Here is an 18,319-nt window from a genome sequence, read left to right on the forward strand (position 1 = left end):
GCAGCAGAATGGCCCCTTTTAGACCATTATATTATTGGATTATTGCTAGTGATGAAATACTGCATGAGCAGCTTTTTTATGTGGAAGCTGAGTTGAATTTGAACTGATTATATACTGTTGGCTGCTTTAATCTGTAACTAAGCATCGTCCTGCTTTGTACAAACAAATCCTGTGTTTTGTGTGTAAAATCTTAATCTGTAATGTAACAATAGCAGTCAAATACATGTAGTGCTCTGAGATCATGCTGTTGCTTTAGAGAATGGAGGTTTTTGCAGCCTTTTTCAAAATCAGATGTGGAAACTCTCCGGCAGAATAACAATCAACTCCGACTTTTGTTTTGAAATTTAGGACTTGGTTCTTGTATCCTTCTCTATGGTGTGTATGACCTTATGTAACAATGATATAACCAAGTGTGTGTGTGTGTGTGTGTGTGTGTGTGTGTGTGTGTGTGTGTGTGTGTGTGTGTGTGTGTGTGTGTGTGTGTGTGTGTGTGTGTGTGTGTGTGTGTGTGTGTGTGTGTGTGTGTGTGTTTGAAAGAACATGGTCACAGATGCCACAATCAATTAACAAATTAAAATGAACACTACGTTTCACCATGAGCTTTGTTTTAAGAGGCCTGATATTTTACTTCTTAAGAAAACTTTATCCAAACAAGGAGGTCACGATCAAACTGCATGACCTCTGTATTTTTAAAGTTTTGGCCACAGCCCAGAATGTAGTGAAAGGTACAATATGTTCCTCTAAAATGTAGCGGAGTGAAGGATTACAGCTCAGTTGCATTATTTTATTAAAAGTGATTTGGTGGCATGTGAAGTTGCAGGTATACTAGATATCTGTGATCACTAAAGGGATCTGAGCCAACATTATAATTGTAGTAAATTGTATTAATTGCAGCAATCACACTGATTCTGTGTCTTTTTGTGCCTTCTCTTATTATTATTATTATTATCTTATTATGATGCTGAGCCTTTTTTTTGCTCAGAACACATTCTAACTCATTATGTTTATTGAGTACAAACTCCCTTCAAATGTCTAAAATCCAAATATTACACAATGAACATTAGTATATACTGTAATCCATTACAGCCTGGCTCCATTTACTCTACTGCATCTACTGTAAAGCTCTGCCAATACATCCAATACATTAAGATCAAAGAGTTTATACAGTCGTCATCATCATCGTCATCATTAGTGCTTGCAGCAATCACATACATTACCTTGATGACATGCTGCTCACATTTTAAGTTGTTCAGGCTGAACCACAACTGATCTTGATTTTGCCCATTTTATCAAGACTTTGTGTCATTTTATTGAAGAGAAAAAGCAAAACAGGATGCTCCAGATATGTCAAAATAAAGTTCAGAAGAAATGTTTCCTTTTTACAAATGAATGACACTGAGCAGATAATATCGTCTTTAACTTATGTTGTCAAATGTTATGACATTAAAAACACTTTTATTTATTTTTATTATTATTATATAAATACCTATTGGTGCTGTAACGCACATGGACATTTATATAGGAATTAAGCATTTTCCTGTCACTGTGCGTGAAAAGCATGCCTTCAGAGCACACTAGAGCTGTGGTAATACTTCCTCAGCTTCAAAAAAAAAAAAAAAAAAAGATTCAAATTTTGGGGACGCTCTTGTATTTTATCATTTCCAAGAATGAAGAAGAAAAAAAAAGGATCTTTATTATTTGTCCGCCTGCGTTTCTTCTCTCCGCCTTGTTCCGCGCTGCGGAGCTGCAGTGATGTCAGCCTGCCTGGGTCATATGAAGGTCAGCAGCCTCGGAAGGGTTCATGCAAAGTTCACTCGCATATATTAGGCAATTCAATCTTTCATTCTCGGTGGCAAAACTAGTTGGAAATGAGCTGCACAGGGGGACGGATAACCCATTCGTCATCGGAGAGGAGAACGGGCTTTTAAACGCCGTCCGTGTTATTTTTGAGAATAGAAAAGAAGGATCCTCCAGTTCATGCGGGCTTTGCCGCTGCTGGTAACCGGGACGGGACGACTTCAATGAAAACACGTCGGGATATCAACATTATTGTTATTATTACGAAGAAGTCCCGTTCACACGTCCTTGGCAGCGCGCTGACTGGACACGATGCGAGGAAATGGCAAAGGAGCATTTAGAGCAGCCGTGGAGCATTTTGGTCCGAAATAATTCATGATTCCGGTGCGGGACGAAGGAGAACAAGAGGAGCGAAATCTGCCGTGCCAAGAAGAAGAAGGAGAAGAAGAAGAGGAGGAGGAGGAGAGGAGCAGCAGGAGGAGGAGGAGGAGGAGGAGGAGGGGGGAGAATCAGCGGAGTTTGATGGAGTTGTGTGCGCTTATGCCGGTGATTTTTATCCATAACGCACAAGACTAGTTGAACGACGCGCCGTCATCATGTTTGACTGCATGGACGTGCTGGCCGTGAGTCCCGGGCAGATGCTGGATTTCTACACGTCCAGCCCGTCCTCCTGCATGCTGCAGGAGAAGGCTCTGAAAGCCTGCATCAGCGGACTGGCGCACAGAGAGTGGCAGCACCGCCGGAGCGCACACTGTAGGTCCAACTTCTCCTCGTCTCTTGTTATTGTTGGTGTTGTGGTTTATTGGCTCGACTTAAAGCCGCGTGGATGCAGCTCTGAGTGATGATGAGTGCTGTCTGATGAGTGACAACAAGTTTGCCAAAAAAAAGGGGGGCCTCCAGATCTGATAACTACTGCTGATCTGATAATGCTCGTTTCAAATCAGACAAATTAGGGAATTGCACTTTAGGAGTTGTTGGAAAACTCTTGGAAACAGGACGCCTGAACGCATCACAGGCGCTTCACAAAAACAGTAGGAGGATTAATTATCTAAACACAGAGGGGGTATATTTTTAGAGTGACATGATAAAGTAAAATTGTGTGTGATGACAACAAAAAAAGTTTGTTTTTCATGGTAAGATTCCGCAGAAAACTCTCCAGAACTTTCCCAAAACGTCATATTTCACCACCGTGCGCCGTCATAAATTATCAGCAGTGGTAGCAGCCCAAAACCTGCTGATGTATGGCTTGTCTTAGATCAGTTCAGATCAGAGAGCAGCGGGCTGGAGGAATGTGGAGAGTAAACACAGGCGGCGTTTCCACACTTCCTCCCCGGCCGCACATGACAGGAGGGGCGGCCATGGCGAGCCGCGAACTTACGCTCTGTGACACTGATTTAGATAAATGACCCCGCGGACTTTTCAACAAGATTAGTGGGCTGCTATCGCAACATGTCCACCTCTCGCGTTTTGAATTGGCCGAGGCTGATCGATGGCTGCCTCTAGTTTTTTTTGTCCAGGAGACTAATGGATGCTTTAAGGGCAGCTGCATTCCTAGGAATTTATCTGATCAGAATTTACATTTAGGTGATCATGTGAGGATACAATCATTATACTGAGAGCAAAATAAATGCAGGATGGTGAATAGTTTGGCTAGAAAATATATAAAAAATACTCTGGTGCAAAAACTACATTTATTGTAAATATCTTCTCCAGATCTGGATCACTTACTGTGAGCTCATGAGGCACTAGTCACTGTTTGTTTTTCACTGTCACCCTGCTGCTGCTGCTGCTGCCTGTGATTTATCCTCATCTGATAACGACCAGCCTCCAGCTGTCATTCCTCAGGAAGTGTTTGCTCAAGGGCACTCGGGTGAAAAGGGTCTCTTATCAGCGGAGGGAAAGTGCAACAAAATGACAGTTGCCACTTTAAACACTTCGCTCTGCTGCAGGTCAGTGTTTGATGAAAAGCTCTCTGAAAGCAAAATTTGAGAGATGATAGAAAACTGCAAATGACTTATTATTATTTTTGCGATTAATGGCTTTGCATCTAAATTCAAATCACAAGTTCCCAGAGTGCAATGTTGCATCTTTTATCCAAGTACATTAAATGACTATTATACGTGACAAATTGAGCTAGAGAATCTTAATTCATGGAATTTTTGCTTGAAAAAGTATTTTAATGATGAATTACAATGAAGTTTTTAGCAGACCACTAATCATCTAATAATTTTTAGCTTTTTAGACCAATAATAAAAATATACCAGCATATGTAATTTCTTTTTTCATCGTAATCGTGATGTTAAACTTGTTGATAATGCGTGAAAATAATCTAAAGTGATGTGAAAGTGATTTCTTTAACTAAAGTCTTTATTCACGTCATGAGTTTGTTCACTAAATGTATAAAAATGTATTTGAAAAATTGGACAGATTTTTTCATTCTTTAAAGTAAAAATGTAATTTCATCCTTCCACATGAACCGCATAACCTTCATTTCGCCCATATACTTATTCTATATTATCATCCTATTTCTGACACTTGCAATGAGAGTCCTAACACCTGTCAATATTCTCAGAAAAATTTGACCAGACACCAAAAAAGAAGGTCTCAAATAAGTTCTTATTTATATTTTTCCTAATCATTATATGAATTATATTTTCTGTAATTTGAAATTCTTCAATGAATTGTAGATTATTTAATTTATTTCAAATGTTAAAATTTCAGTTACTCCTGTCATCAATCCTCCGTAAAATCTGCTTATTCTCATGCTCATTATGAATCGCTTATTGTGCGTTACATCCATAACCTTTTTCAAAGTCAAGTAGAAAAAGTGAAATTAGAGGCAAAACACTTAGACATGAATCACCCACACAATCACCGTCAATATAGTCTATGGTTTTATTTAAATACTTAAAATAGTTAGCTTCAAATAAAAAAAAGTTTTAATTAAATTATTAAATCATAATCATGAATGTAGAAGAGAGTAGATAGTATTTTTGGCTTTGTTGTCCGTTAAAGATCAACTTTAGTTGTTTTTTTTATACATTTAAGGGCTCTATTATGAAGTGGCAGTCAGGTAAAATAGCTAAAACAAATGTCCTGTGAGGTTTGAACAGTTGTAGAGCAGCTTGTTAAAAGGTTTTGACGGACAGACAAGAAGCTGCTCCGGTGGCCCCTCTTTGACAGGGCCGAAGCCAGGATTTTAACACCACTGAGGTCAAGACTAGGTCCCCACATACACCAAAGTCAAAATTCGGCTGCCTTTGTCACTCAGAGCATTAATGTTTGGTGTACGTTGATTAACCATCATAAAAATTGAATTACAAGAGCAGAACACTCAGGTGTTTTGATTGGCCATGCCGTTAGACAATCGGTACGACACACACGCTCACGCTGACCTTATAAGACTCTAAATGGGACAAACAAACATAGTGTTGATTTTTATTTCATGTTTTCTCACGATGAAGTCGTTCTGGGCTAGTAAAGCGCCATGTTGGCCTTTTGTGCTGTCAGACCCCTGACCGTTTCCTGTTTGAAGAAGGCGCTGTTTAAATTAGACTTTGATTTGAGAAAGCCTCTCTCAGGGTCACTGAAATGTTGGTTTATTAATTTATTTGTTCAGGATAATGGAAACCTCCTGGGTGTTAATTAACCGCATTGACAACGAGCCAACCATTAATGCACTTCCTCTTCCAGTTTAGATGCTAATTAAGAATGATCAAGGACCTCCTCTTACACAGATGAAATGGGCTTTGCGGCTGAGGAATGGCTGCACATGATGCCCACGCCGTGTGAAGACACAAATGAAGTTCACATTAAAAGCATCGAGTCATTGTGTCTCATCAAAACAAATCCAAAAGCTATCTGACAAATAAGTGGAAAGGTGATCATCTATAAACGCCGGCGCTATTGTGACTTAAAAAGAGACAGAGTGCGATGTTCCAGTGTGATATGTATATACGGCTGCTGTGTGTTATGGGATGTTTGGGGCCTTTTTGTCTTCAAGGCTTAAGCGCCTCTGATATGGACATGAAAAGCCATTAGCACAGCTTGCACACCAAGCTAATTTAGTGGGCGTGTGAAATGAAAGGCGGATGGGGGGAAATAAAAAGCGGTGTACAACAGTGAAATGAAAGGGAAGCTCTCTGATGCCAGGCATGTTTAATCGACATGATTAGGACAGCGTTGGGGTCCCACCAGGAGCGATACTGGCCTTCTAATAAATATCAAATACTCGACCACAGCAGCAGAAAAAAGCAGCTATTCATGTTTTTTTCCCCCCATTTCTTAGAGTCATAGCTGTAGCCTTAAAATAAGCTGCTTAACTTTAAACTATATGTGTTTTAATCTGGGTCCAGTAGAGAACTTTACTTTGTCGTGATGGTTTAGTTGTTGTTTCAGAGGCTTTCTAACCCTTTGAAAAATAAAACACTAAATCTTTTGGCATTAATGCAAGGCGAGTGTATTTGTGTGCAGCATTCAAAGCAATTCAAAGTGCTTTACATGAATCATAAAAAGACATATAAGATATAAAAGAAACCAAAGAAAACAGCTGAGAGATAAAGTCATATCATATGTGGCGTGTGGAAAGACAGGAAGCAGACGTGACCCAGCAGAAAGACAGCCGAGAGGTCTGGTGCTTCATAAAACAACACTTTCAAAGTCCATAACTAAACATTTCTGGCTTTGTGGTCTTTAGCATTACGGATCCGACTGACTTTTAACTCTTCTTCTTTGGCACCAAAAACAAAACAATTAAAATGTTTGAAATTATTCCCAATGAAACAATAAAATACCGAGGTGTGCCATGTGATGGAGTTCCTGCTTCATCCTCTTTGCACTTTTTATGAATTCATTCAGATCTTCAGAAGCGATTTTGCGGATTATTTATTTTTCTGTTTCCTGAAGAACAGCTTCAAACCAGCTCATTTGCATATTCATTATGAATTGCTTGCTGCTCATAACAACCCAAACTTTTTGTTTTGTTTTTTTACACAGAGTAGAATCAGTTGGTGGCAAAACATCCTTTAAAAACCTTTGGAACCGCCTCAAACATCTGAACAATCACTCATTTAGATACATTGATATAAATGTATTTCACATATATTTTTTAAAAAGGGGACAGCTCGAAGCTGGAATTACATTTGAAAACGTAATTGTGAATGTAAGACTTTGGAGAATACTGTTGGGTTTGATTTCAGTCTGTTAAGGATCAACTTCAGCTGTTTTTAACCCTTAAACTGACTTGTTTTGTGCACATGTACCGCAACTTTAATAAAGAATGTTTAAGGGGCTTGGTGGAGGTGTACAGTCACAGGCTTTCGCTCCAGAGCATTCAAAATGTATATTTTGATTGTAAATGCCAGCAGGAATAGTGACAAAATGAAGGTCTAGCAAAAGGAATACTGTATAAGGCAAATGTTTTCCCTCAGATATAAATATTTTTTAGCAACATGTCATCAGCCTCTATATACAAAATGATTTCTGTAGCTGAAAATAATCTATTTTTATTACATTTCCTTGTGTCAGCTGAAACATTCCGATTGTTGAATTGGATTTCATCCCTTGTTTGCCACACCCTTCCCACAGCTCCTCACTCCTCTTCACTGTTTTATAACAGAGCTGACTCCAGAATCCAGTTACATCTAAAAGTGCTGGCTGGGGGAGAATAAAAACCATAGCGGCGCTGTGCTTTTAAGGCCACAAATTCCTGTGGATTAAAAAGAAACCTCTCGCATTTCAGCCACCTTATTTCTTTCCTCCCTCCCTCGTCATCTGCTTTTATGGCCGTCTTGGTTTCTCGCTCGCTTTTTATGAAAGCTTTGAAGCGGCCGGCACCTGTTGAGTTTGGCGCTGCTGCTTCCCGTCAACGTGTAGTTTGACCTCGGCGCGGTTATCATCCCCGCGAGTCGCCGCGAGGTCACAGCGGTGGTGAAAAGGACGGGTTGGGGGGGGTTGGTCACATGACTGCCTGGGAATCTTTAAACCCAAACGCTTGATAATGCCTCGTCAGTAGATGAAATCGTGAAATGAAGTCAAATTTGGGAGTTTTTCCTTTGTCAAATGTGGATTTCGAAGCCCTGATGAAAAGCAGATCCTCACCTCTCCTCACCAGACATGAAGTCAAATGACTTGTTCCTCATTGTTATTTTCCTTTCCTTGAGTGTTTAAAGCTCTTCCAAATATCCCCCTATGTAAAAACGCATCGGAGAGCGGAGCAAAGCTGCTTCTCATTTGGTGTACTCTGGGTGAACTTTGACCATTTCCTCTGACTGGGCCTGCTGTATGTGAGCTATGCGCTCGGCGCTCCTGCAGAGACAACCTGGAGGAAAACACTCTCAGACTGGACGGAGCGTCAGCTGAGTGAAGGGGGAAGAGGAGAAGGAGGAGGAGGAGTAGGGGGGGGGGGGGGGTGTGGATCCACCGACTGGGAGTAATATTCCTCTAATCCTCCCAGGCTATGCCCACCGCTCCACACCCAAATCACCACAGCTTTCTCCTTAACACAAACCAAATACACAAATACCCCGAGGAGCTGCAGGAAATGCCTCTCTTTCTCTTCATCCTGCCTCCTTTCCCTTCTTTTCTTTCTCTCTCCTCGTTTCTGCTGATCCTGTATCATTTGTCAGGTTTAATTCAATCACTTTGACTTATGGTTCTTGCCTTTCAATTGATTTTTATTTTATATAACTAAAATTAAGCACTGCTTTTTTTTAAGTGCACCTTTCCCTTCCTTTATCTGCAGCAGAGAGGCAGCTTTGTCCTAATTCTGAATGCGGCATCGTTGTGTTAAACTGCCCGTGTGCAGCGACAGACTTTGCTTCGGGTTCTTTGCCATCTGTTGGTCCCGTGGACCATGTGGGGAGAGTTTTACATGTCACTGGTTTCCAGACTGGGGGAACTGGATATAAGGACGTAGAGGACACGGAGCGGATAGATGACGCTGCAGCTCTGCAGATTACTTCTTCATTACCTACATGTAACCTCACATCCTGCCTCACACTGCTCATTTCGAGCTGGACCAGTGTCAGTGTTCGGGTTTTTCAAGCTGACCGCGGCGCCCACTGTATAGTTTTTGACGGTTGTTGCCAAGAGCCTGTAGACAATTTACCGGTAATGACCGTTTTCTGTTGCATTGGATTTGTGTCTCCATTCTGAGCATGCAACGGCCCATTCTGCCCACAGATTTTATCATAAAGTATATTTTTTAGAGACATTTTTAAACACAAAAACAAATTGTTACAATGTTGGTCACTCTGTGTTGATAATTTAATATATAATTGGGGGGTATTGACTAGTATTGGCAGTACATAAGCAAACAATAATAACTTGCACACACATTTTTGCCAATTTACAAAAATTGTTTCCAGTTGGGCCTCATTTTCTATTGGCATCCAATACTATTGGCAATTGTAACGCTGTTCCCCTAAATTTTTTTTGATGACATCTGGGAACATTTGGATATTTTTAAGTCAGACACAAACGTTACGGTCAGACAGGTTGTAACGTTAGAAGTCTGGAAGATATCAGACCGAGGCTGTGTTCGAAATTGCATACTAGCACACTATTCATACTAAGTTTGACGTAAAATCGAGTATCTAGTGCATAGTATGTGGATTACGCGTATGTGAGAAATGCCCGAATGTATACTACACAAGCCAGAATTTCTGAGTATGAGAAAAGTATATGCAAGCACCGATTTACCTCTGATCTGGAGCTTTTGTTGGGGGGGGGGCTCCAATTTCTGTTAGCGAGTGGAAAATCATGGCTGAAGTCGTTTAGTTTGAACTTGCATTAGAGCATTAGAGAGTTAGATGTTGGCCAAAATGAGACACAAGTTGTTATAAACCAAAATTAGATACATTTTTTTGTTGAATTGCCACGACTGTGGCCACAAGTTACAATTACAGTTACAAAGTAGAGAAGAGTCCGTGAACTGATCACCTTAATGTCAGTTACGCAGCCATTTATAACTAAACTTGAGCTAACATTAGCCACTATCCTATCCAACCAAGTAAGGCTTTAACAGAAAAACACAAAGGTTGTATTTTATTATGAACTTTACATTTGTCAGTGGAACATTGTTATTTCTTCTTTTAAACGTTACATTGCATCACTTTTATTTTGAAACTGGCACTAGTCGCGGCAGATGATTGACTTGATCTGATGAAGTCGCGGCGCCTTTATCAGATCAAGACACGAGGAGATTATCACATCTTTCTAAATGTTATCAGTCAAAACTAATTCTAAATTTGCAAGCAAAGTTTTTAAAGTACTACATTTCACGTGTACTTTCATCAGCTGTGTGCTTTTCAGAGCTCATCCCTATGGCTGATACTCATAAAGGCCAGTATTTATCTGGGAGCTCCCGGTGTCAGCAGGCTGCGTCCCAGTAGACGGGCCAATCAGAGGGGCTGTTTTCTCGCGTCTTTCCCCTCATTCAGCCTGCAGCCTCCAGCAGGGTGTGTGTGCTTTCCTGTTTGACCCCGGCGGCAGGTTCAGCCAGAGGCTAAGGGTTCAGCAGCCACAGATTTTTCTCTGGCTGCTCTTAAGCCAGACTCGCCGTGTGCGCTTGTCTGTCACCAGCCTTTATTCCTCTAATGGAGCTTTCTGTGTATGTTAACATGCGGGGAAGTCGAGTCAAAGTTTAATCACGCAGAAAATAGAAAAAGGCTCCCCTGCACCTGATAGGGCCTATACGCCACCACACAGGTACCCATTGACCACCCCCTCCTTACACACACACACACACACTCTGAGGGGTGTAATGAATCTACGTTTATGCGTCCCATCTGTCTGCAGGTGGTCACACCGCCTCCCGGACGCAGCCATGAGTTTCAAATAGGCAGTGGGGCTGAATTGTTGGCGCTGCCGCTCCTCAATGTGGGACTACCCAGCCGTCACAAATGCTCCGAAGCCATATCAGTAACAAAAGTATTTTTCCTCTAGATGTATGTTAAAGTGCGCCGTGCCTCCTGGGGAAGGCTAATACACATTGTGTTTGCGCTCCAGTAGTCATACATCCTCATCCTCATCTCAGGTGAACAACCATGTTTCACTTATTACATGTTTGATGCAGGACAGAGATATTACTGTGTGGCTTCGCTGTAGTGAGGAGGCAAAGGGACGAACTCAGCTTGTGGATGAAGTATGGATATGATGCTAGACATTTGAAATGAAACGTGTAAAAAGGGCCTTTGGTTGTACGAACACATTATATATTATATAAAATCTCTTCCTTAAAGGTCTTGAAAAGGTTTTGGTATCAGTACTGAAACCCCAGCCCAACTTGTACGCTGTATTAGTTAAATGCTTGCATAGACACAAAACGCCATAGCGTCTAGTCCCCCTTCTCTCCCCTGTCAGATGGCTTTGTGTGTCAGACCACTGGCTAGCCTCCAGCGCGGTGTCTCACCATACATCTGCTTTATGTGCAAGCTGCTTCTGACTGCTCTCTGCCAAGAACAGAGGGAAACCATTCGGAGCGACGAGATGACCCGACTTCAATGAAAACAAATGTCTATCTGTCTGTCTGTCTGTCCTCGTCAATGAAACCAGGTCGCTCTGGAGTTGTTTAAAGAATGGAGAAATAACGTGGCTGACTGAAGTTGTTTACTCTCAGATGAATACCGCTTGAAATTCAGACCGCTGAACTTTTCAAAATCCCAACGCAGCACCATTATGTCAGCTTTATGCAAGTCTACTGAAAGATTCTGCAGAACTTTTAAGCAGTTGCTGCTCTCACAGTTTCGTAACAAGTCACAGAGACTTCTCCTTGCTGCCCAAACTGTTCCTCAAACCCAGATAAGAGCGAGAATCGATAGATTTATGAATCATCTCATTCTAATTAACCTCGATGATCATCTTACGTTCCCATTCCTTATTACAGGGGTAACATTCATTCTCACGTACAGTGCTGATGTGCCGCAGACTTGTTAAGTCTTCCCTGGAGCCACTGGAAGTTGCCGAATGCAAAGCTGCAAATTCAACATGCGCAAAAAAGTCACACAGGGTGAATGTAGCCGAAGATTAGATTAAACCGCCAGGGAATTCCATGCAAGGACGAGGGTCCAGTAATTATAAGAGCGTGTCCCTTACCATCAGTAATTGAGTTTACTCTGATGAAGTACGGAAGAAAGTAATCTAATCAGTAGAGATGCTGGAGAGACTGTTCTCCATTTTCTATGCAGATAGGCTGTGTCCATGTGGACACACAACGGTTCGGTCTGTGCATAGGTTCAAAGTCTGGTACATTTTCACTAAGTTTGTTATGAATGCTCTATCTTCAAGTACTCTCCAAGTAGTTTTTTATCTGTCTCCAAATTACAAGCACATCTACTATAAATAATAGAGTTTAATGTCTCCTACCTGCTTTCTGGCGAGGCTGGTTTTAAGACCGATGTGCGAGTTATTGTGACGTGTTAAGTATTTAGTACTTAGTGTACGCACTTATTCTAAGCCCAAACATGTTTTTTCTAAACCCAACTAAGTGGTTAAATGTTAAATGTGCCAACCACGTAATGGGATGTTAAGAGGTTGAAAAAATGTTTTGTGAGGAAGGAAATGCATTAAACTCTTTGTTAGATCTAAATGATACACACAATGTGTTTCGGTGAGAAACAAAAATGTTGTTCATTTACAAGAAAACTCCACAGGGCACCTTTAAGATAAAGTGATAAAAGCCACACTTGCGGCTTTGTGAGGCTGTAGGCCTACAGTGGTGCTTCGTGCTACATGCTAACATGCGCTCAATGGCAATGCCTACATGCTGATGTTAAGCATGTTAGTTTAGTGTGTTTGCAAGAGGTTTGAATGGTGTTGAAACAACATGGCTATAAACTTTGGATTTTCAACCTCCTAAAATCAACAGAAGAGTTTTCTGAATTTAGAGAGTTAACTAATACCATCAACGAATACTTTTCTAGTTCCAGGTGTCTAAATGAATCATTCAGCCATTTGAAACCTTCATCTTCTTTCTTCTCTTGTTTGCATTCCCCGCAGCCATTGAAACGCAGAGCACCAGTTCTGAGGAGCTCGTCCCCAGCCCGCCGTCCCCGCTGCCCCCTCCTAGAATCTACAAGCCCTGCTTCGTCTGCGAGGACAAGTCCTCTGGATACCACTATGGTGTCAGCGCTTGTGAGGGCTGCAAGGTAGGACTCCAGTACCTCCCCACACTGTGACATGCTGTGTTTTCCTCTCTGTGTGACGCTGCGGGCATTTGCTCTCCGAGCAGTTATTATTAATAAACACTGAAGTGAGAGTGAAGTGTCTCAGTGTGACAAAGAGCTTCGTTTCCAAGTTTCTTTATGAACTCAAAACAGCTACTGAACTCCCATTTCATACAATCAAAAGCGCCAGGAAAGGCTAGTAAGTGGACCTTGATTGGGGATTGTTTTGTCAAATGTTGTCGAACAAACTGCTGAGTATGCATCTTGAGCACCATCAGCCTTAAATAACCAAATTCAAGGGATCATCATCAAAAATGTTAAATGTTTATGTAAAAAATGATAATATTGGCTGATAAATCAGTAGTGTAAATGGCTGTATTACATAAGTATCCGTTGTATATAATATAATTAATATAAAATTGTTAAACAAATAGCTTTACATTTGTTTGAGTTACCATCAGTCTGTATCATAATGAGAATGATGAAGAAGAATCAGTTCCTCACATACCTCTGGAAGGAATTAGTCATCTCGATATGTTTGGTTTTCATTTGTGCCGGCTTATTCTTTTAATGCCTTCAGCGCCGCAGAATTAATTCTTTGCCGCATTGTTTTAGCTGCAGAACACCTTTACGAATACAGCAAAAGCAAAAAATAAATGCGGGATTAAAACCACTATAGAGGTAGGTGGGGAAATGTTTTGGTTTTTTTTGTAATTTGGGACATGACAGTACCTCCTCTGTCTCAGTCTGCCATTTTCAAATGTTCTACTTTTGGAAATTCCTTCCAACATCTGCTCTGCCAGCACTTGTCTGTCCGTCTCTCACTTACAGCAGCTGTTGCTAGGTAACCGCTCACGCCCGCATGCACGTAGACACATATACAAACAGTGTTCAGGAGCCTAGTCAGTGAAAAGGCTGCTGTACCTAAAAAAACATTATTTATTAAGTCTGCAACGTTACGTAAAACTGCTGAAAAAAGTACAGCTTTACATTACTTATTGGGAGCAGTAATACATTACAGTGACGTCTCCTGGAGAAATGCACGTGTCCTCCTCGCAGACAGCCTGTGTGATTCCTTCCCAGGCGATGCTGTTTTCTCCCATGCAGCCAGACTGCGCTGCGACGTCCTCTCTCTCCTTCCAGCCTCTGTAATTGAAGCAGTGGTATGCCAGGAATCCTTTGGAGTTTTTGGCCCAGAGGGAGGTGGTGATCAGCTCACTCACTAGGCTCTGGGTCAAACTAAGTTTTCCGCGGGCTCCCATGCCCCTTATGCGCCGATATAAGCCTCGTCCTGAAGGGCCTGTCATGACCTCTGACCTCGCTGCTCTGGCCTCTGTTTAAAAAGGTGCAATGTGTAAGATCTGGCCGTGATTTTAGTTTAAAAGGTTCAAAAAAATGAACTGACATTATGAACAGAATGTGAGGAGGTTACAGTGTATGTGTTGTGTTGCACAGATTTATAATGAAATAAGCATGCTAACCAGCTAGCCCTGACATGTCCTGTCTTTTAATACCACGTGTACCTCGAGAGGCGATAGTGAGAGACTGTAGCGTCCAGTCTGCCTTCAGTCCAGCATGAGAGGACAAATAAGTAGAGCTGCCCAGACGGGTTGTCTATCACGGTTAAGGACAGGGGCTGTGTTCATAGTTTGGATTTAATCAAAAGTGGCAGAAACAAGAAAACAACCTGTATTTTTCCTTCATCTTCTCCGCCACCAGGAGACTATTTCAGCCTGGAGGAGGGCAGGCGGACCTTCAGTTAGTGGTTAGCCGTAGCAACCAGCGTTAGCATTCAGCTGGCGCTGGATCTAACCTGTGTAAACGGGTGCAACAGAAAGTTTGCTGATCCAGCGCAGGCTGGATTCGAGTTTCTACAGCTAACTGTAAGTAAGGCTCCTAGAGCTGCTACATGCTCTCCGCAACATACTCTCCTGGTGGTGGGGAGGACTTTCTGCCATGTTGGATATAATCCAATAAACAAACTATGACAGCGTACACAGCCTGTACAGCCCCCGGTTAGTGGCACGGTAAACACAAAAATGGCTAAATAGGCCGACGCCACGCGTGAACTTCATAACATAGCAGTGTTGTTTTGAGCTTCAGCAGTTTGGTCATTTTTTTTTACACATTCTTGCCTTGCTGTTAGTTACTATTTAGCTTTTTTTTTTTTCTTTTAAATAACTGATAACTGTAAATTTAGATTGTATGGACCAAGAAGTAGAGGTGAAATGCTGCCCCTTATTTGTTTGGAGCAGATAGCCAGATCTTACACATTGCACCTTTAAGGAAAACTTACTATTAAAAAAAAAGATATCAGTGCTGTTCATGAAGTATGTACACAACAGTTTAGTTTGGGGCACAACAAACTGGGACTGAGCACCCTAAGTGCAGATTGTGCTTCCCTAATGACGGATACAGGTGGTGGATAAAGTGAAATCCCCGTCAGAGTGCTCCTGAGAATGCAGCCAATATGGTTTCATTCCATCCATCCTCTCACTCCAGACCGCTGATGTAAAAATAGTTCACTTCATGGCAGAATGGCCTTGATTATTGTGACATCCTGACTCAAGAGGATTAAGCAGCGGATTATAGTTTGTTTTTTTTCACTGTGTTGTATTTCTGTCTCCATGGCGAAGGCATTGTTGTCTGCAGTGCAAGGGGCGAGCCCCTTCTATTCGGTAGATGCAACCAAGCATGCTGTACAGCTGTAGGCTTTTAGCCAGCAAGAAGAGCCTTTTACTGCCCAGTGAATGTGCCAATTAGAGCCACAAATAGACTCAAAGACACAAAGTGTGTGTGTGTGTGTGCTTTGTAGGATATATATATATGTGAAGCACTTCAAAAAAACAAAAACATTCACATGCATGCATATGTAGTAATAATAAAAATGATTTCACAGTGCACAGAAGGCCAGTCCCAGCCCTGTATCTAATCATTAATGTGAACTTAAAGGGTCCACTCAGACGTTGGTAGGTTACCAAAGTAAGCTAATTAATAAAGTTACGAGAAACGCTAGAACTAGTTGAGTTTTTTTGTATTTTATATTGTATTTTATTGAACAAATCCTCATTTATTTAATAATCCCTTAACATATAAAATGTAAAATAATAGCAATTTGCAATTGTTAAAAACAGAGAAAAGCGGCAAAGCTTCCCATTTGAGAATCTGGAATCTATTCTTTTTTCATTTTCATTTTCATTTTCTGTCAATCCACTTGCTATTCTAGCAGGATGCCCATTGCACAAAGAGCAAGAGGAAAAACAACATTACTGTAACACAATAGGTACAGTGGTAGTGGAACTTTTAGGAGTGTGTGATTATTCTAGCATGACTGAGTTGAGTGTGTGTGGCCTTGACAGATCTGCTGTGTGGACAGAGCTGATTTGAATTGTTAAAACGGGGTGCAGGCATATGGGCCTCCAGAAGCACATGCATATGCAACAGATGACAGTTTCATCTGTGTTGACCCAAAGTCAAGAAATCCTCCAAAGTCATGGCAGCCTTCACATTCAGTCACCCCTACACTTCCTGTTATTACTGTCCTTCTGAAAACTCCACAAAATGTCCCAGGCACCGTGGGAACATCGCAAAGACCCAAGAGGCAATCTGATCAACGTTTCTGCAACTTTATTTGAGCACGATTACTTTTCTACCTCTCCTGTTCATTCAGCTGACGAACACAAGAAGAAAAAAAATGAAATACCTGGTTATATTTGGCTTTCCAAGCATGAGGAACTGCTGGCTATCAGATATCTGTCTTCCTGTAAAGCCTCATATTTTGGCATCATTTCCTGCAGCTAATGTTTCACTCCTAATCAAGTGCATCCGAATTTCTCACGGTAGAGGAAACTTAAAGGGCTGTTGCAGACAAATGATGAAAAATCTTTCTAATTCCAGAGCAACATCTCTTTCCAGAGAACAGACTGTAAACAGATTTCATAGGGACTATTTCTTTGCGAGAAAGTTGCTCTGATGAAAACACAGTAAGGTCTGTTGGAATTTTTAAAGCCCTTTTCTGACACACACTTTGTTCCCTAAAGGTGCTGGCAATTTGACATATTGGTCTCCCATGAATCTCGGACTTTAGGGCCTTCCAGACACAAGGCGACCACAGCACTTCTGTGTTCTGAAGCACATTATTTAAAGCTGCGCCATTACAGCTTATGAATTTTGGATGCCAAAATAAAGTGTGAGCATTGTGGCTCTTCCTGTAGCGGTCCTGTCTAATTCGAATAAAGCAGGGGTCAAACTCATTTGAGTTCACGGGGCCACATCTCAATTTTATCTCAAGTGGGCCGAACCGGGAGCACTGAAAGGTGCTGTGAACACAGGCTTCCCATTTACTTCCTTGAAGAAATAGTAACTGGTCCATTTTTCTTGGAAACACTTGCAATTTATTGAGAAATGAATTTAAATTGATGACATCTCTGCAATTTTCACACTTTTCAAAGTCATCCAGGGGGCCGGATTGGACTTTTTGGCGGGCCAGTACTGGCCCTCGGGCCGCATGTCTGACACCCCTGTAATAAAGCCATAACAAACAATGGACACCTGCTGCCCTAATGACAACAAATAAAACTAATGTTGCATAGTCTATGTCAGAACAGTGCTGAAATACTAATGTCTGAATACAATGGAGGAATGAAGATAGGACTCTCAGAGATGGATCTCTACAAAACTGGACTGTAAAAACAGGGAGCTATCTGTAGGACTAGATACCACTAGAGGAAAGCTTAGAGGATAGAATGTGTGCAAAGCACTTTACAAAATGACATCTTAACATTGCTTTGCATAAGCCCTGAAACGTCCAGAAAGAAAAGGAGGCTTGAATCTGTATACGCGTGTCTTCAGCGCTGACAGGCCTTTAGGAACGAGGACAAAACTTTGAGCCGTGAACACTCCTCCCCCCTCTCTCTTTTACTTGGTGGGTCCCGAGGCGTTGACACAGCGGGATTAGTTTGATGGAACTGGTTTGACAAGCGGGAGACCATAACCTCTTTGAATGAAACACAATTCAGAATGCTCACATTGGAAAAGAAACACTCCTCCATCTGAACTCTCTGCTCTCTGTTTTTTCCAACTAAAACCAAAAGGCAGGGTCAGGTTTAGTATAAACTCACTAAGATTCACCTACAAATTGGATTTCTTAACAAACCATATTTTATTTAATAGAATGTTTCATTGTTTCCGGGACACGCTTACTTGTTAAAGGCAACAGTCTTTTTGGTAAGCTAGGCTAATAGCTCTGTACCTAATGATAATAAATAGGAGTAACGATCACAAGAAAGCAAATAACTGAATGTCCCCAATGTTGACGTCTGTCTTTCTACAAGTGTAATTATCCTGCATCGGTTATA

General features: G+C 41.4%; 1 protein-coding gene across 1 annotated transcript in view; it reads left to right on the forward strand.

Moving 5' to 3' along the window:
* LOC142972075 (retinoic acid receptor beta-like) overlaps window positions 1–18,319 on the forward strand; it is an 87,201-nt gene that overhangs the window by 26,293 nt on the left and 42,589 nt on the right. The window contains exon 2 of the mRNA XM_076112869.1: window positions 12,796–12,944. Within this exon, the coding sequence (XP_075968984.1) occupies window positions 12,796–12,944 (149 nt within the window). The remainder of the gene's footprint in view (window positions 1–12,795; window positions 12,945–18,319) is intronic.

Source organism: Anarhichas minor, unplaced genomic scaffold (genome assembly GCF_050575085.1).
Source record: "Anarhichas minor isolate MPS153535 unplaced genomic scaffold, ASM5057508v1 ptg000051l, whole genome shotgun sequence".
Lineage (NCBI taxonomy): Eukaryota > Metazoa > Chordata > Actinopteri > Perciformes > Anarhichadidae > Anarhichas > Anarhichas minor.